Consider the following 20,547-nt stretch of genomic DNA (forward strand, 5'->3'; position numbering starts at 1 on the left):
CAGAGTTGAGGCTGGGAAGGAGGGCTGTCTCTCCCTGGCAACCACAGCCCTGGAGCTGGAGAAAGTGGTGTCTTTCTCTGGCCGCTGCAGCCCTGCATGTCCAAAATTCCCCCCACTCCCTGTTCTCACCCCACTGCCCCCTACCCACTATTTCCCCCCAAGGCCACCACCTCACCTTACATGTGTGTCTTCTCCAGGGTCCAGGCACCTAATCAATGGAGTCACACCTGCACGGCTCCACTAATTAGGTAGGTGGCCCTTCATTCTCTTGTGTGTGGCAACCCAGGCGTGCAGCTTAGAGGGAACTATCCTCGGACCACCTGAATGGAGCTCGCAGACCACTGGTGGGCCACAGACCACAGTTTGAGAACCTCTGATGTAGACCATCCCATACAGATGCTTGTCTAACCTGCTCTTAAAAACCTCCAATGATGGAGATGCCACAATCTCCCTAGGCAATTTATTCCAGTGTACCAACTACCCTGACAGTTAGGAAGTTTTTCTGCGGTCCAACCTAAACCTCCTTTGCTGCAATTTAAGTCCATTGCTTCTTGTCCTGTCCTCAGAGGTTAACAAGAACAGTTTTCTCCCTCCTTTCCTCTTTGTAACAACCTTTTATGTACTTAAAAGCTGTTATGTCCCCCTTCAGTCTTCTCTTCTCCAGTTTTTTCATGGGGAAATACACAAAGCCCAAAAGAGCAACATATGTTCTGTTTCTGCAGCTACAATTGAACTGAAAGTGTTAATTGCATGTAATTCTGTTCGTGGATTGGCATCCTCGTGTACTGATCTCAGGTAACTGGTGCTTTGTGACAACTTCTTGCATCTTGCATGTCTTGAAAGATTCATCTCAGTGCACATCACAGACAGTATCCGTAATCTGATAGAATGATGTATCTGGTGATACTAAAACTGTGAAGCTGTTAACTATAGTGCAAAGTTGTTTTGCGTCAGAGATTTTGCTTATAGCAATCTGACCATTTTTCTGACCATCAGAAGGCATGGCAAATCTGTCCTGGAGAACTGTGACTGATAATGATAGTCTAATGTTGATTTTATGCTAGTTTGGATGGTGCCATTCATTTAAAATGTGCATCAGTTCACATTAACTTCCAGAATGATGCTTGCTTTTGAGCCACTGGAGGTATCTTCCAAAAGACCTTTTTAGCCTGGAGTAATAACGGAAAAAGATTCTTACATGATCCTTAAAGGTCTAGCCCCAGTTATGGAAGCATCATCCTGAGACACATGCGGCTTGCTTGATATTTACAAAATTCTTCATCACAAGGAGCTCGCTGAAAAAGCAGTGCCCCTCAGATGTTGCCTGAAACAGGAAAGTCCTTGGCCTATTGTTGACGTCTAAATATGGTGAGTGTTTTTTTTTTCCTTACTCTGCATTAGCAGAAGGAAATCAGGGCTTGAAGTGCAGGAAAATAACCTCATAGAAGTGCAGCAGAGGCATGAGCAAAGAGTTCCCAGGAGATCTAATCAACTGCAGTCACAGCAAATGCTCTCAGAACCAGAGAGAAAAGAGTTTAAGCTGATTAGAGCCCTTCTGGCAAGCCTGCAACCTGATCCCATTAGTAGGAGACTGCCAGGAAACATCAGCAACTGATACCAGGGCCATAGTTATAGGAAAAATGCCTTAAACATTTATTTCCTTTCAAGGGAAAACTTACAGGCCCTGGAAATCCAAGTAGCCTGTTTGAAGTGAAAGGCTTCTGCTCACTTGTCCAGTGGATCCTTGGGGGCAGTTGCATGCACAGCATGGGAGAAGGGGAGGTCATTTCAACCAAGGAGCACTTGCAGTTCACCCTGGGGAGAAGAGCCATATTTTTCCAGCATTTCTTTAGGAATTGTATATGGGTTAGCAGAGACCATGGAAGTGATTCTTCTCTATCCCTAGCCAATCTCCGTTATGACCTTGAAAAAGTGGAGTACTGAAAGGAAATATTTGTCCTGCTCTTCAATTCATTAGGGGTAGAGAGGACCTTATCGGGGAGCCAGGGCCCTGAGTTTTCGCCTCTTCACCCTGATTCATTTTAAGGTTAAGCTTATTGATATCCCTGTGTCAAAAGTTCTGCATCCAGAGTCAGTCCTCTGGAGAGAAGGAGGAGGACACCTTAGCAAATCGGACCTTTATGAAGCTGGTAGCCTTTTTTTTGGGGCGGGGGGGGAGATGGAATCCAATAGGAGCAGAGACAAATTTGAGGGGACCATGCTCTGAGGCTTGTCTCCAGGACTCACTGCACTGACTGCAGGAGGATGATCAAGAAGCAGAGCTAGGGCATCAGGATCTTGCTAAGCATAATCCCCATAATTATAAGGAGCAATCCAAGGACTGCAGTGTGACCATGCAAGCTCATTCAAGAACGTGAGAGTCTCTGGCTTTAGTCTGGCACAAGGAATCCTTGTCCCAAGGGTGCTTCCCTCCATGCAGCTGCAAACAGTGCATTCCTTGGGTGATCCCTCAGGAGAGCGGTAAATCCCTATGGTTCAAGTGCAAGCTCTTGCCCATAGAGCGAGGGTCGGCAACCTTTCAGAAGTGGTGTGCCGAGTCTTCATTTCTTCACTCTAATTTAAGGTTTTGCATGCCAGTAATACATTTTAACATTTTTAGAAGGTCTCTTTCTGTAAGTCTAGAATATATAACTAAACTATTGTATGTAAAGTAAATAAGGTTTTTTAAATGTTTAAGAAGCTTCACTTAAAATTAAATTAAAATGCAGATCTTATCAATTTAGTGTGATCCTTGCCCTTGCTTTTCCTTGCTGAGTTTTCCAGTGTCTGGCATGTATTTGGATACTTTAAGCTGCACACAGGCTTCTGAGTGATCAGTTGTTAACCGGCTCTGAGAGAGACAGGGGACAGATTTCATGTGTGAAAATACCTGTTTGCATTTTCAAATGCTGAAAGCATTGCAAATGCAGTTTTCTTCAAACAGTTAAATTTCACTGGTAGGGATGTCCAGCAGGTCAGAACAGAGGCTCCATGATCTCTCTCGGTAGCTTCAAGTGCACTCCGCAGATCTCCAAACTTTGATGCCCACAATTCTGAGCTTTTTAACTGAATGAGCTGCATTTTGAAATCTTCAACACCCATCAACTGAAGTACAGACAAATTCAAGTCGCTTTTGCTGAACTTTTCAGGTTTAATTAGAAAAGAAAGCATTGGGCCAAATCACCGGAAATCTTAAAATCTGTCAGAAAATTCTGATTCCAGTTCTTGCATGTACATTCTAATCTCAACGTCACATGCAGCGCACTGTTCCACATGGTGTGATAGTGATGTAAGCAGCAAATCAGGACTTAAAATTATCCCAGTACAGTGGCGCTGGAACAATTTTTAAGGTGGGGGTGCTGAGTTGCACACCCTCTTGCCCCTGTCTGCACCCCTCACTGCCCCAGGCTGAGGCTAGTGGGCCACAGCTGGGGGCAGCTGCAGAGCCCCGGGCCAGCGGCCGGGACTCCAGGCCGGCAGCAGAGCCCCCTGGACCGGTTGCAGGGCCCCGGGGCCAACAGCGGGCTGAACAGGGCCGGCGGCCGGAACCCCAACTGGCAACAGAGCCCCTGGGACCAGTGGCCAGGCCCCAGGCAGTGTGAGTGCCACTGAAAATCAGCTTGCATGCCGCAGGTTTCCTGCCCCTGCCATAGAGAGTCACCAACAGCAGAGATGGCATGACTGAGGAGAACAGGATAAGCCAGATGAAAGGAAACAGTCTGCCCCGAGGCTTTTTTGATATTAGCACAGTCCCTGAGGTTTTTTGGCTGATTTCTGACCTACTGAAGCAAAGAATCAGGCATCCTTAGACTCACAGATTATAAATACTGAAGGGACCACTATGATCATCTAGTCAGACTTCTTGGTTAATACAAGCCATAGAACTTGCGTGAATTAAATCCTGTTTGAACTATAGCGTAACTTCTAGTAAAACTTCCAATCTTGATTTCTATATTGCCAGTACTGGAGAATCCAATACAACCTTTGGTAAGTTTTTTCCAATGGTTAATTAGTCACTGCCAAATATTTGTACCTTTTCTTTCGTCTGAAGTTGTCTATCCTCCACTTCCAGCCATCGGATATTGTTATATCTTCATAGGCTAGCTTGAATTGCTCATTCTCAAATGTTTGTTCCCCAGGGAGGTATTTATAGAGTGTAATCAGGTCACTCCTTAGCTTTGTTAAACTAAATAGCTTGAGCTCCTTCAATAGCTCACTCTAAGATATGTTTTCCATTCCTTCAGTCATTCTCATGCCTCTTCTCTGAACCCTCTCTGGTTTTTTGAGGTGTTTCTTGAATTGTGGACACCAGAACTGAACACAGTATTCTAGTAGCAGTCGCACCAGTGCCAAATACAGAGGTAAAATAACCTCTCTATTCCTTATCGATGTTCCCCTGCTTATGCATCCCAGGATAGCATTACATTAGCTCTTTTGGCTACACTGGGATCCTCGTGTTCACCATAACTCCCAAATCCTTTTCAGAGTCCCTGCTTCCCAGATTAGTCCCCCATCCTGTAAGTATGGCCTACGTGCTTTGTTCTAAGATGTTTGATCTTACATTTGGCCATACTGAAACACACAGTGTTTGCGCCCAGCTTACCAAGTGATCCAGTTCGCTGTCAGTGATCTATCCCCTTCATTATTTACTATTCCCTCAATTTTTGTCATCTGCAAACTTTCAGTGATTGTTTTCTTCCAGATCATTGATAAAAATGTCAAGTAGTATAGGGCCAAGAACTGATCTCTACAGGACACCTCTAGAAATACACCTGCTCAATTATTATGTTGGGATTTGTCAGTTAGCCACTTTTTAATCCATGTGCTGTATGCCGTATTGATTTTATATTTTTCTAGTGTCTTAATCAAAGTGTTGTGCAGTACCAAGTCAAATGTCTTACAGAAGTTTTAATAGATTATATCAACTAGGGCTGTCAAGCTATTAAAAAAATCATGATTAATCATGCAATTAAAAAAATTAATAGTGTGATTAATTGCACTGTTAAACAATAATACTGTTTATTTAAATATTTTTGGATGTTTTCTACATTATCAAATACATTGATTTCAGTTACAATACAGAATACAAAGTATACAGTGCTCACTTTATATTTATTTTTTATTACAAATCTTGGCATTGTAAAAAACACAAAAGAAATAGTATTTTTCAATTCCCCCATTAGAAATACTGTAATGCAATCTATTTATAATGAAAGTTGAACTTACAAATGTAGAATTATGTACAAAAAACCTGCATTCAAAAACAAAACAATGTAAAACTTTAGAGCCTACAAATCAACTCAGTCCTACTTCTTCAGCTAATTGCTCAGACAAACAAGTTTGTTTACATTTAGGGGAGGTAATGCTGCCAGCTTCTTGTTTACAATGTCACCTGAAAGTGAGAACAGACATTCACGTGGCACTGATGTAGCTGGCCTCACAAGATATTTATGTGCCAAATGCACTAAAGATACATATGTCCTTTCATGCTTCAACCTCCGTTTCAGAGGACATGCTTCCATGCTGATGATGGGTTCTGCTTGATAATGATTCAAAGCAGTGTAGACCAACACGTTAATTTTCATCATCTGAGTCAGATGCCACCAGCAGAAGGTTGATTTTCTTTTTTGGTGGTTCGGGTTCTGTAGTTTCTGCATCAAACTGTTGCTCTTTTAAGACTTCTGAAAGCATGGTCTACACCTCGTCCCTCTCAGATTTTGGACGGCACTTCAGATTCTTAAAACTTGGGTTGAATGCTGAAGCTATTTTTAGAAATCCCACATTGGTATCTTCTTTGCATTTTGTCAAATCTGCAGTGAAAGTATTCTTAAAATGAACATGTGCTGGGTCATCATCCAAGACTGCTATAACATGAAATATATGGCAGACTGTGGGTAAAACAGAGCAGGAGACGTACTATTCTCCCCCAAGGAGTTCAGTCACAAATTTAATTGATGCATTATTTTTTTAACAAGCATCATCAGCATGAAAGCATGGCCTCTGGAATGGTGACCAAAGCATGAAGGGGCATATGAATGTTTAGTATATCTGGCACGTAAATATCTTGCAATTCCGGCTACAAAAGTGCCATGTGAACGCCTGTTCTCACTTTCAGGTGATATTGTAAATAAGAAGTGGGCAGCGTTATCTCCCGTCAATGTAAACAAACTTGACTGTCTTAGCGATTGGCAGAACAAAAAGTAGAACTGAGTGGACTTGTAGGCGCTAAAGTTTTACACTGTTTTGTTTTTGAGTGGAGTTATGTAACAAAAAAAGTCTACATTGTAAATTGCACTTTCATGATAGAGATTGCACTACAATACTTGTATGAGGTAAATTGAAAAATACTATTTATAATTTTTATAGTGCAAATATTTGTAATAGAAAATAATATAAAGTGAGCACTGTACACTTTTTTCTGTTGTATCTGAAATCAATATATTTGAAAATGTAGAAAAAAATCAAAAAATTTAATACATTTCAATTGGTATTCTATTGTTAACAGTGCAATTAAAACTGCAATTAATCGAGATGAATTTTTTTAATTGCAATTAATTTTTTGAGTCAATCACATGAGTTAACTGTGATTAATCAAAAGCCCTAATATCAACACTATTATCTTTATCAACCAAGCTGTGATCTCATTTTTTTTTAAATCTAGTTTGTTTGACAGGATCTATTTTCATCAATCCATATTGATTGGCATTAATTATATTATCCTCCTTTAATTTTTTATTAATCTGTCTCAGATCAGCTGTTTCATTATTTTTCCTGTGATCGAGATCAGGCTGACAAGCCTAAAATTAGCCAGGTCATCCAGTTTATCCTTTTAAAATATTGGCATAACATTTGCTTTCTTCCAGTCTTCTGGAATGTCCCGTGTTCCAAGATTTATTGAAAATCAACTTTCACTGTTCAGTGAGCTACTCAATCAGCTCTTTGATAACTCTTGTATGTAAGTTATCTGAACTTGTTGATTTAAAAATGTCATACTGTAATAGCTACTGTTTAACATCCTCATGAGATACTATTGAAATGGAAAGTATTTCATCATAATATGATATGATTGTGATGCTGGCAGACCAGGTGCCAACTCTTGCCAAGGCTTTAGGCATCAGCTGAGCACTCATAAATTCATATCTGGAAACCAGACCAGCTCACCTGTATGTTAGTATTGTTCAAGGGAGGTGTTAGACTCTGTGGAATGCTTGTAAATTAATATATGCAGCAACTTAACTTGTAATATCTGTATCCCTTTGTGACAAAGTGAGAATGTTCTTAATGTTTTCTCTGAATCCTGTGTGGGTACCTCAGTTTCCCCTATGCATTTCTTAAGTATCTAGGTGATGGGATAAGGGTGTGTGATTGTTGCAGAGCCCTGGAGTGCAGGGTTCTGCTCAGAGAATGGCCGACACCCTGTCTCCTGGCAATTGATGGCCCGGGCCCCTCCCCTGCAAGGTGCCAACTGAAGGTGTTGGAGAACAAAGAGATCAGGTGGCCTCCTTGTCCGGGAAAGAGACAAAGGCCGGAAGAGAGGCTGGAGGGAGTTTCAGTTTGGAGCTGGCTGGGGAAACGGAGGGAGGCCCAGAACCAGAGTCTGGGCTCCCTACCCCCCAAGATGGACCTGCTCTTGATGTGTCCTGTTTTCTGTACCTACAAGCTCTGTTATGTCCTTTCTCAGTTGTGCCATTTGGGTCATCTAGTAAACTTTTCTTAAATAATTCCCAATTATCATTCACATTTTTTTATTAAAATCTCTGGGGGTGGGGAGTTTATAGTTTTGTTTTGTTTTTTCATAATTTTTTTTCAGCTTTCTGAAATTGGTCCTTTAAGTAGCAACTACTTTGGTTTGGACTTCATTCTGTTTGCACGTTATAAATTTGTCTCTCAGCTGCAACTGATTTTTAGTTCTGTGATCAATTCCTCTTTATCTGTCAAGATGATGTCTAATACAGAATTTCCTTTAGCTGGCAGGATCACTTTGAGTTAGGAAATTGTCATCTATAATATTTAGAAATTCTGAGGGTGTTGTTATAGTACTGGCTACATGAGACCTCCTGTATATGTTACTCATATTGAAGGCCCCCTATGATCTCTCAGCTTTTTTTCCCTCCTGTGACGAAGTGGGTGTTTTTGACACCTCCACATTATAGATGTGTTTAAGGAGCTGGTCATCCTTGTCCCATTGTAGAACCTTGCCCCCCTCTTTGCAGCTAAGAGCCTGTCTTCCTGATCAGGATGATTAAGGGTCAGTGTACGTGACTGCTTAAGTTGATCTAACTTACATTGCCCAGGGGTGGAAAAAGCCTCACACACACACCCCCCACACCGCCACCAAGCAATGCAAGTTTTGCTCTGTTCACACTGGTACTATGTTGGTGGGAAACCTTCTCCCACCAACATAGCTTCCACTTCTCAGAAGGTGGAGTAATTATGCCAACAGGAGAGCGCTCTCCTGTCGTCATAGTGCATCTTCACCAGATGCACTACAACGGTGCAGCTGTGCCGATGTAGCTCTGTAGTGTAGACTTGCCCTAAGCTACAGGGAGCTATGGCCACTCTGCTTCTGAATGAGAGCATCCACCGGGCTTAATGTGCTTTAATTTATGTACATAGATTTCACCCCTTTAGCTGATTCACCTTAATTTTCCTGAGTGTTCCCATGTAGACATGGCCTTAGTGAAGAAATGAGAAATCCCTGGCCATGATTTGTCAGGAAATCAAAAGATATTTCATGAAAGTGTGAGTTGCAGTCTATATAATTTTATGAAAATATGCTAATGAGTGTGAATATAATGTAACTGGAATATGCTTCATGCAAAAGGCCTCTTGTAAGGTATCATTACAAAGCTTATAATCTACTGAGTGTGGTCATCCTATTTGTATAAATGTATCACTTGTATCTGAAACTAGAAATATGAAATATAACTGTGAGGTCCTATTGTAATTATGCAACGTGTGGGCCATTAATGGTGGTTTGGAATCTTGATGGCTCCCATCAACCAGGACAATTGACTGTGGATGGCTCTCTTTGCTTGCAGGCCTTCCTGTGAGTCATGAAGGCTTGGGGTCTCACAGGACATGTGACCATGTCACCTGGTACTGAAATCCATCCTAAACATGGTGCTTTTCCATTTAAAAGCGGGGGGACACACACACCAAGAGACAAAAGATTCCTGCCTTGTGCCAAAGCTATATAAGGCGGTGGAACAGAACAAAGGAGGCTGCAATCATGAGAAATCCCCTAGCTACCACCTGAGCTGGAACAAGGGCTGTACTGGGGAAAGAATTGTGCCCAAACTAGGAAGGCGTCCAATCTGTGATAGAAGCTTATTGACACATCTCTGAGGGTGAGATTTTATCTGAATTCAGGTTACTTACTGTATTAGGCATAGACTTGTGTGTTTTGTTTTATTTTGTTTGGTAATTTGTTCTGTCTATTACTACTTGGAACCACTTAAATCCTACTTTTTGTATTTAATAAAATCACTTTTTACTTATTAATTAACCCAGAGTGTGTATTAATACTTGGGGGCGGGGGGGAAACAGCTGTGCGTATCTCTCTATCAGTGTTATAGAGGACAAACAATTTATGAGTTTACCCTGTATAAGCTTTATAAAACGGTAAAATGGATTTATTTGGGGTTTGGACCCCATTGGGAGTTGGGCATCTGAGTGTTGGAAACAGGAACACTTATTAAGCTGTTTTCAGTTAAGCCTGTAGTTTGTGGGATGTGGTTCAGACTTGGGTCTGAGTTTGTAGCCGGCAACCGTGTCTGGCACAACCAGGCAGGGTTCTGGAGTCCCAAACTGCCAGGGGAAACGGCTTAAAGGTAGTCTCAACACATCAGTTGGCAGTTCCCAAGGGGTTTTCTGTGATCCACCCCATCACAGCATCGATGAGCAGAGAGAAGAAAAAAAGTGTTTCCTATTCTCCCTAGACTCTGGTTACTTGTCTGCCTGCCCTTAAGTTATGAGCAGTTTGTCCCAGTTGTCTCTCTGGAAAGTGCTGAGTGCATTATGGGTACTGCATTATTATTAACTAAATGCCAGGAGAACAATCAATATTCACTACATCACGGTGTGTCTCCACTGTAACTCTTAACCTGTCCTGTCTCATCTCACCTGTATTTTATCTTATGTATTAATCACCGCCTCCTGTAACTCATTTTAGTACGTAATTTGTACGGTCAACAATTCTGCTTTAATAAAAAGTGAATAAACTCCCTGTGACAGCATTTTGGGACACACCAATATTTTATGCCTGGGGGAATTCCATGCCAAAAAATTAAAAATTCTGTACATAATATTTTAAATTCTACATATTTTGACAAAATAACACAATATAATCACTCCAGTTTCAGTTATTTTGGTAATTTATTGCAAAATACCTGTCAACAATATAGACAACAGCAAAAAAGATTCCCCCAGGAGAAGAGAGTTAAAGAAATCCCTACAACAACCCAGCTCCAGTTTGGAGGGATGCTGGAGGGGGCCGTGTGGAGCCCCCAGAGCCCAGACTCCTGCACTCCCATCCCCCCAGAGCGTAGCTGCAGGGAACCCCAGACACCAGAACCCCCAGGGCCTTTACTCCCCCCAGCTTCTTTACTGTCCTACCAGGGTGTTACCTGGGGTTCTTTCAACTCAAAGCTCTTGGTAACTTACTCTGTGCGAGGTGGTATCAGGAAATAAATCAGGGGAGACATGGCCGCCCGACCTATAGATGGCTGGCACAAACAGGACAACACAAGAGTGCTTTCACTTAACGCTAAACTTTACTTAGTCTCAAGCACTTATACACACGTCTGTAACAGGTTAGTAAAACGCCCCCAACCCTGGATAATTACCAAAGCAGAGTGTGGCTCTCGAGTGGCACAGCGGCAGCCAATCTGCCGCTGGGGAACACAAGATGCATCCAGAGGGAGAGTCCAGTCCTGAAGAGTCCCACCACCTCAAACTTCCCCCCTTTATTTATACATTAGTAATAGAATGACATGTCCCCTAAAGAAAACTTGTCAAGCAAGCTGTTTCAATGGTCAAGCAAGAGGCTTTCTTCTGATTATTGATTAACCAGGTGTGGATTTTTCCAGAGTTTTCAGCCTTGAGGCCCCAATAGACATTCCTGGGGCACATCCTGCTCTTCTAAGATGCATGTATCAGCAACTTCAACACAATTCTTATCAGGAAGGACATGGGGTCAAGCTGCCCTCTCTGTGGCACCCAAAGACCCCCCTCCCCTCCTGCCTTCGTTAAACTGAGACTGCTGAATGGCCAATTTACAGCCTGCTGACTTGGCTGCTTTTAGCAATAAGCCATAGTGATTTCAGGCACTTTACTGGTTTGCCAAAGTCTTCCTGTACAAGGGGACATGTTGTGGTGCAGCCCTGCCCTTCCTCGCCTTTTGCCAGAGCTGGGTCTTCCAGGCCCTCTCCCATCCCTGAGAGAATGAGGATCAAGCAGAGCATGCAGCCTCCAGCCCAGCCAGGCTGGACATTCCGCTCACTGTGAGCTGGGCTCTGCAGAGTCCTAGTGGCCCCTAGAGGCAGCCAGCGGCTTTGCAGCCCTAATTCTGCAGAGGACATAGGGAATTCTGCAAAATTCTGCGTTGCGCAGTTGTGCAGAATTCCCCCAGGAGTAAATATTTGTACAGGCTGCCAAACTAATCTTATGTTGTTCCTGTAGTCTGTGTAATTGGGTGACTCTAGTATTGACTAACTAGTGCAAAATTAGCAAATCTACCATTATAAATAAATTATTTTGACTTCATCTAACAATCTTACTTCTGCTGTGCAACTAATGCACTCTTGAGTCCTTTTTCTAAAGTTTTTTTTTTTATTAGAATAGATTTTGGACTAGCCAGCAAATGTTTTGGAAGCTTGTCTAACTACTTCCTGTTAGTCTGCTAGGCAAAGTATTTGGAACTTGCCTTTTATACAGACCATTACATGTGATGAGTTGTATCCTGAAATTACCAACAAATCATTTCAGTATTCTTCTTTATATTTAACCTTTCAGCATGAATATTATGGGTTTTCTCTTATTACTTCTATTTTGATTTTATCTATGTAATGTGTTTATGATCTAATTTTATCACAAAATGTAAAGTAAGTTTTTTATCTTAAACATCCATCCTTAACACTCAGCTATACTTTTTCATTCTTTCAAAGAAAAACGGTAGCAACAGTTCTAACCTACCAGCATGCATAAGAGAGCTTCGATGCATTCTAGTGGGATGCAGAGGTGATTGTTTGGTATTTCTGTGCAGAGTTTATCTCCTCTCTCATGAGAACTTTTGTCCTAACTGTAACATTTTTTGCCATTTCCAGACAGCTGTGTGCACCATAGGCTGAACTTCTCCAACATTATATTAAGGCCAGTGGGCCCAATCCTGAGCTAGGCTTTGTTCTGGCTAGACTATCTTCAATAGGAGTTTGCTTGAATATTGGCCACGCTTGTTCTCATCTTAGGCTTTATTTGGGAGACACTGTGATACAAGTTAGTGAGAAGACAAACTGAGTTTATGCTGTTGAGCAAATTTTTAATCTGTAGCTACAGGCAAAGTGGTCCTGCAAAATGAAGGAGTGAAGATTATGTGAGCCAAAGGGTGGGGTTTGACCCTAGCATGATGGTTGCCAGTAAGAAGTCAGGCTTTGATTTTTTTTTACCAGTTTTCCCAAATACATATGGTATTTCTGATTATCTTGTGTCGGAAATATTTCTAAACCCTTACTCCTTTGTCTTTCTTACAAAATGGGAGTAAACAGAGAGCAATAAAATGTAAAAATGTTATGATCTGTATTTTTGTTAATCACAGCTTTTAATTTTTTAACACAGGATCCAGTTTATGGTAGAGGGAAACTTGGAGAAATTCAGGGACTTGTACTGGGGATGCTGGACACATTTAACTATGAGCAAGTAAGTTGTGTGTGCCTCTTCATTCTGCCCATTGCTAAATAAAGGGCCTAACTAGTGTTGCCTAGAAGAGGGGTTTTTCTTTCTTTTCAGTTCATTAATTGTCAGGAACTAACACAGTACTTTTAAAAAAAAAATCAGGTAAATGGAAACCCAGCTTTTGTCACCCTCAAAAGATGTGTGCATTCCTATAGCTCTATGAGGCACTGAAAAACAAAGCACTACAGGGAAATATTTTTTTAAATAGATTGCCAACTACACAGTTAAACATCAAGGAGTCCTTGTAGCATCTTAGAGACTAACAAATTTATTTGGGCATAAGCTTTCGTGGGCTAAAACCCAGTTCATCAGATGCATGGAGTGGAAAATACAGTAGGCAGGTGTAAATACACAGCACATGAAAAGATAGGAGTTGCCTGACTTTTCATGTGCTGTGTATTTAGACCTGCCTACTGTATTTTCCACTCCATGCATCTGATGAAGTGGGTTTTAGTCCATGAAAGCTTATGCCCAAATAAATTTTAGTCTCTAAGATGCCACAAGGACTCCTTGTTGTTTTTGCTGATACAGACTAACACAGCTACCACTCTGAAACAGTTAAACATGTGTCAGGGCTGATTCCCCACTCTGGCACTTCAAGTGCAGAAGGTGGGGGCTTGCAAGGATTTTAAAAATTAGTACTGGCCACTCCAAGCTGGTATTAAACTCCCAAAGTCACAGCTTTTCTCTGACCTTAAATGGGTAGATGCTGCCACCACCAAAGTGCAAACAAAAACACAACCCTTTGAGAACCCAGGAAGGAACACTTGGGAATTCTTTCTTGTGGGGTTACCCTCGAGCCCTTTCTCTCTCTCTCTCACACACACACAATAGCTGAGAAAAAAAACAAAGGAAATCAGCTGTTGCCACCAGCTAATTAAACAACATATGCAAAAACCTCTTAGGGACACAAAAATCCAATCCTGTTTTTAAAAAACGTAAAATTTATTAAAAACAAAAAGAAAGGAAATACATTTGGAACTTAGGCTTTTTGCTAGATCTTGTAATTGTTTCTTTTAAAAATTAAGCATCAAGATAGCTCTCTTGAGGTTCAGGTTACAAGCAAAACTAAAGCATCTGGGGTTAGCACAGAGGAGTCCACAAGCCAAGAAATAAACCTAATCATGTCTTTTGAAACATTCCTAATCTATTTATACATTTGGGAGTTCCAAATAAGTAATTCTAGGTATGATCTGATTATTTTTGCTCATATCAGGCTTAAAGCTTCTTATAGCATAACTGCTCCTTGTTCCCCTCTTTCCCAGAGAACGCAACAGAGAGACAAAGGGAAGTTTTTTCCCCATTTCAAAAAGTTCTAGCCCTCCCATTGGCTCTTTTGGTCAGGTGCCCACTCCCTTCCTTTTACCTATGGGCTTGTTAACCCTTTACAGGTAAAGCAAGTAGAGGACAGCTACTAAGAGGAATTTTATAGCTAACTGGCTGGTTGGGTGCCCATAAAAGGGAGCTACCCCCCTCCCCTTCATTTATCACAACATGTCTTAACCACACTTTAGCATATTATTGTGGAAGCAGCCATAGTTCAGATTGTGCTCTAAAATTTACTTAAAAAGAGTGTTGAATTTCAGTGTTCATTTTTATGCCCTTTGAATTTCTATGTAGCTTTAGTATGATTTCTTTTAATACTTTTTAATACATGTTTTGAAATTGGCTCATGTTGAAATTTGTTCATGGGAGTCTGACTCTTCTTTGTCAACTGATACCTTTACATTTCTATTCCATACCTTCTGCCGTCCAGACAAAAAATCTCATCCTGTCTTTGACGACATCTTGTGGATATTCCAGCTGTCAACTGAAATTTAGCATACCCAAATGGAGCTTCTGATCTTCTCCCAAAGCCTGTCCTTCTCCCCCTTTCATTAGTATGTTGGCCTGTACCACCACTCTACAGATCTTTCAAGCCTCTAACCTTGGATTCATTTTAAGAAAATAGAGAAATTACTTTTTGTTTAAAGATGGTTAAAAAGTCTTGCTTCCATGAAAGCCATTGCTGCAGTTGCCTGCAGTGCATTCTCACACTCGGAGAATCCTGTAGCCTTTAGCCATATCACCAAAGGCCACATGAATAGCTAATAGGGCAAAAAGTTTTCCAGTATGTTCCAGTGTGTTCCAGTATCTTCCTGTATTGCCAAACCAAAGGGTTAAAAAATCGATTGAGTCAAGCCCCTAAAACTCATGAGATTGGCTTAATTTTAACAGAGGTAAACTGAGTTCTCTCTTTGCCTTTTGAATTCACTTGGGTCATATTTTCACAATCTGAAACTGAGGCCCTTTTTACTTTCATTTATACACACACACCCCCAAAAAAATCTCACATAATCACTTGACTCTGGGAGCTGGGGTTTAAGAAGAACACCGAATATTGAAAGTCTGGCAGTAAATTCAATAGTTGGCAACCCCAGTCTTGCTGCTTCTGTGCCACAGCAAACAGCTCTTCATAGCAGCTCTGCTTTGAGCTCAAAGATTTAGGCCCCGGACCCCTGGGGTTGGTTGGCAATCTTGCTCCATTGCACTCCTCCCATCCATACCAGCTTTCTATACATGGACCCCAGGGTTAGTGGTGCAACTGGAACCCTGCAACTTGGTGGAAACAAGGTCCACTACCCCAAAATGGTGGCATACTGCCTCTTCCCCCACTCTTCATCAAAGGTCACTGCAGGTGCCTTGTTACCTGAGGTGCGTAATGAGTCAGATGTCTGCAGAGAATGGAATGGTGTGCAGCATGGATGTGATAAGGACTGTGGGGTATGTGGCCAGAGGAGATCTACCATGCACCTGTGAACAGCTGGTTCCTCAAACTCATCCCCCATACCAGTTACTCAGATTCACTACACTTATCTTAGTGCCAGTAACCCCCGCTCCAGAAACTGTCCCCTTGGGTGCTCATCTGCCTGGAGATACTCGGGTTCCTCACTGAGATGCTGATCTTATTACAGTCCACAGGCCTCTCCTGACTTTCTGCGAAGATTATGTCTGGGAAGAGCCTTCACAGATGGCTCAAATTCCCTTCTTGCTTCCTCCCTCCTGCTGTGATTCCACTGGCTCTGGGGAAAAGCAGTGGACTCAAGTGATACTTCTGCACCCATCATCTGGCCTCTCCTCCCAGAGGAAAAAAGGGCTTCCAAAAGAGCCAGGACTGCCTTGAAGGGCACTTCCTCCTCCGGGGAAGGAAAGCCCCAGTTCCCTTTTGTGCACCTCTGTAGGCAATTCAGACAATGGAGCCAAGTGTGTTTGCTACAGACAGGCATAGCTAGTGATCAGTGACTTCATCAGGTGCTGATAATCAAGCAGGTTTACTGTTTTGTAGGAATATTGAATACTGATAACTGGGGAGATTTACTGCACTATGCAGACCTGTCCAGGAAGGATCCTTTTTAAAAGAGAAGAATCTTCTCTTTCTTTCCCTTCCCTTTTCATGTTTCCTAGGAAACAGAGCTGATCCTCAGTGGCAGATGCCTTCTGACATCACTTAGCAACATCTGCCACAGGCCGTACATAGTGTCTAAAACAGACTGTCCCCTTTGTTTCAGCAACTTCTGCTGCTTTTTATGAGCTGCCCTGTGCCTCTCCCAGTGTATCCTTTCAGGAGCGAATGTCCTTGAATAATCCTGAAGAGGGAAATAAGGAATGATAAGATCGTGCAGAGGTGATATAAATTTGCACAAAGCACTCTCCTTTCTTAGTAGGGTGCTTATCTTTCATACTTGTCAAGCTGTTGCCAGATGAAGGAAGAGTGACCAACTGATGGTCCAGTTCTATCATTCAGGTGCTATCAGTTTGGGAAGTAAATTCCTACATCCATTTTAGGCTTTTTTGCCCAGTTTCAGGGAGGGAGACTCCTGTTTAGGTCTCCTTTCAAAATCAACTCTGGCAAATGGAGGAAAGACCTCACTTGTAATGTTTAGTTTTGATAAGTCCAATTAGGGAAGATGACGCATACATGTTACCTGGAATGCCTTCACCTTTCTATAACAGTTGAGTTCCTCTTTCAACTGCTCACACATCCTTTTCACTCTGCAAGATCTCCTCATGGTGTTTGGGCTGGTCTTGGATAGAGCACATTATAGAGTGAATGTACTACGATGTCTCAGCCTTTTCCTGAGTCCATTCTGTTTTGACTTGGCAGAAATATGTTTGTCTTTGATCCCTTCTGGGTGTGTGACAAACATTCCATGGCTCACAGGGCAGTCTGTGACAGCACAGATACTGGGTGTTTCCTCCTCACTCACTGATGGGCAGGACAACCATCAGTCATAATCCAGGATTTTCCCTCTTTGATTCCTGGAAGTGACTTCTGCAGCTGTATCTGGCTGCCATTTTGTGTCTCAGTCAGAGAATGTGAAAGCAAAAAAGACAAGTTCCTCAAATGTTCCTCTTCCTGTAATGCCTCCCCACTATCTCACTGGAGCAAGGCTGGGGCTGACAAAGGAGAGAATATCGCCTGACCTATTGAAGAGTCAAGCTAAGACAGCAGCTGAGTCAGTCTCTGGGGCTGTGAAAGACAAGCAGATTACCTAGCTCCCTCTAAGGGGGCAAAAGCTCACCTGCGGAGGGGAGAGGTTCTTCCCAGAGAAGATTTACAGGAAAGGATGCTTCTGGACAAACACTGAAAAGACATTAATGGGCCAGGTCTCAAACTTCAGTCATTTTGATGTTGCCTCATCAAACCTAGGTTTACGGTAACTTTTCAGTTCCTTTTAACTTAGGGATCAATATCAACAATCAGCCACAGGAAATGACAGGAAAGACTATTTTCATAGTCTTTTTTTTTTCTTATTTGGAGGAACTGCCTCACTGAGGCAAGCAGCATGTGACCTACCATGCATATGCTGGCCTTGGAAATGTTTCATTCCTGCAGCATACTCTGAGGCTAGGCTGAGCCTTTCCCTTTAAGGACCGTTCATTCTGTTTGCTCACCCATTGCATTTTGAATTATGCTAATCAGATATTTGGCAGACTGTATTACTGTGCAAGTCTTCCTTGTGCATTTAAGTATGCATTTATCTATCCAGTATTTAGCTATCCAGTCCTTGAGAGCCATAACAGCATGTGCAAACATGACTGGCCTCAAGGGAGAATGGTCACAGCACTCCAAGGGTTGCATAGGTCTTGTTCCATTTTCAAAGTGTTCGGTGTATGTCACCATGCCTCACAGTGTGTCACAGCTGAGGATGCCAAATTTAGGACACACTGCTGAGAAATAGGGCAGACTCATCCAAACTGGTGGTTATTCTATCATTAGGTTATACCAAGACAGTAACCAAAGAAAACTTCTGTCTCATCATACTGGTTAACAAGAAGCCAAAAATGCAGTCTCCGTAGGCAATCCAGCCCTTGTCTCACCACCCAGACTCTGGACTCTATGATGAGTGGTTACTGAAAACCAATTAAATCAATTATAGGGTCTTTCTAATCCCAAGAGATCAGCCACTTAGCCACGTAAATATGTAACTCAGATCTTACCTAATAATCACGCTGATGCCAATCCTTTAATAACTAAAAACTAAATGTTTAATAATGAAAAGAATAAGAGAGTTAATAGTGGTTAATAGATCATATACATACAAATAATTGCAAGGTCCTTATATCAGGTTTGTAGCAGTGATGGAATAGACTGCTGTCTTGTAAAGTGTCTCTGGTAACTTCCAAAAGATGGGAAGGTCTTCTGTCCATAGTTCAAAATGCTCCTTTTAATTGTAAATCCACCGCCCAGAGAATCAGGGCAGGAAAGAGACAAAATGGAGGTATCTCAGGGGCCTTTTTTATATCCTTTGCTATGTGCCTGGAAATTTACTGTCTCGAACAAAGCTCACAGCCTCTGTTTGTGCAGTGTTACTGGCCCAAGAGGGAATCCAGGGTCACATGAGCATATCACATGTCCTTATATGGCTTGATGACTCTCAGGGGCAGTCCTTGCCCATATTCTTGCTGTGCATATTCTTGTGGTGTCCACAGGAAAGCTTACTGGGTGGGAGGAGTTTCCTCCATGGCCCATTGTTAGAGTTAAGTGTCCTTAATGGGCCATCAATACACAACTGTCTAGCCTTGATGTAAGTCTTATCTGATGGGTATTACTCAGGAATACAACCCATGTATAAGATACAAGTCCATGGCCAATATTCATAACTTTAGGTACAAAGATGATACATGGATTCAACCAGGATATTCATATTTAGCAAAACTTAACTTTTCCATTGACACCTTACATGACCTACTTGTACCAGATTTGTTGCAATTGTATAAGAGTGGTAATATCAATTATATAAATGGTCAGATTCAATCATGCGGGATTACAGTGTAATAATAAAACTCCCCTAGGGATAATGAACATGATAAAGCTCCTATGCCAGTGATGGGTGCTTTGAACTTGTATTAGAGAAAAATACTATTGATTTCCTCCTTACAATGCTGTGGATCTAAAAAACTAAACAGAATGTTTATAGGTGTTTAGGCCTTTAACAGTTTCATTTCTTTTTTAGTGGGCTTCTGTGTATATTCTATGAACACAAACAGGAGAGCAAAGTGTGCAACAGCCTAGGAAACAAATTCCTAACAGTGAAATGCCTCTGATTTTTAATTCCATTTTAAAAGTGTACAAATCAAAAAGACAGAATTGTCAGTTTTATGGCAGACTGGAATTCTCTGCACTTTTTACTCTTAAAGTGTATAGCGTATTTCAGTTTACTGCTCCCACTTCACCCTTATATTCCCTATAATTCTCATAAAATGGTGGATGTTAGGAATTCCCTCTGAAAAAATGTACTGCATAAAGATGGAGAACAAGAAAGGAAACCTGGAGTATGCAAAATCACAGAATGTGTCAGTTCCATTGGGACTTGAACAAAACCACTGAAAGACAGATTGTAAATGAATGACTTGAATAGATAAAAGCAAAAAGTTATGGTCTCTGTTAACATATGTGGGGAGATAAAGGGGTACTGTATTTTCTGGGTAGCAGGTATAGAATGTATAAGGAGAGGCTACCGTTTTACTTTTAGTAATTTCATAAATTTCTTGCTATGATAAATTACTACATATAGAATTTCTGCAGAGTAGTGACAAAATGACAAAATTGTCTTCCTGCACAGACCCTTCTAGAGACAACTACTAACCTCTTGAACCACGATCTGCACTGGTCCTTGTGTAACTTGAGAGCCTCCATCACTAGAGGGCTTAACCCAAAGCAGGATTACTGCTGTATCTGTCTGCAGCAATACAAGAGAAGGCAAGAGATGGCTGATGAAATCATTGTCTTCAGGTAAAGCTAGACATATGTGCATGTTCATGTTTTATACATAGGGATGGAAACACTACCTTGGTGAAATAGGAACTGCCATAAGCCTTTATCCAACTTTCAAACCAAACCTTTGTTTTAGAAGTTCAAAAGATTCAGGTAACTGTACAGATACCCTGAGTATTACTATTTGTTTGAGTGTTGAGGCTTGCTACAAAGGCACCCATGCTACGTCTTCCTTCTTGCTGTAGTGGAGCTGTTGCCATCACTGTATCTTTTTGCTTTAAGTATGTAAGGAGATCATAGGGTGCTTTATTATTATTTGGCTAGCAACGTGCGTTTTG

The 20,547-nt window shown here is 41.6% G+C and overlaps 1 protein-coding gene across 5 annotated transcripts in view; it reads left to right on the forward strand.

Moving 5' to 3' along the window:
* Positions 1–20,547, forward strand: part of VPS8 (VPS8 subunit of CORVET complex) — a 225,084-nt gene that overhangs the window by 180,682 nt on the left and 23,855 nt on the right. For all 5 annotated transcript variants that reach the window (XM_073360260.1, XM_073360261.1, XM_073360262.1 and 2 more), the window contains 2 exons: positions 12,835–12,915; positions 20,058–20,227. In XM_073360260.1, coding sequence (XP_073216361.1) covers positions 12,835–12,915; positions 20,058–20,227 — 251 coding nt within the window. The remainder of the gene's footprint in view (positions 1–12,834; positions 12,916–20,057; positions 20,228–20,547) is intronic.

This window comes from Lepidochelys kempii, chromosome 9, assembly GCF_965140265.1.
Source record: "Lepidochelys kempii isolate rLepKem1 chromosome 9, rLepKem1.hap2, whole genome shotgun sequence".
NCBI lineage: Eukaryota > Metazoa > Chordata > Testudines > Cheloniidae > Lepidochelys > Lepidochelys kempii.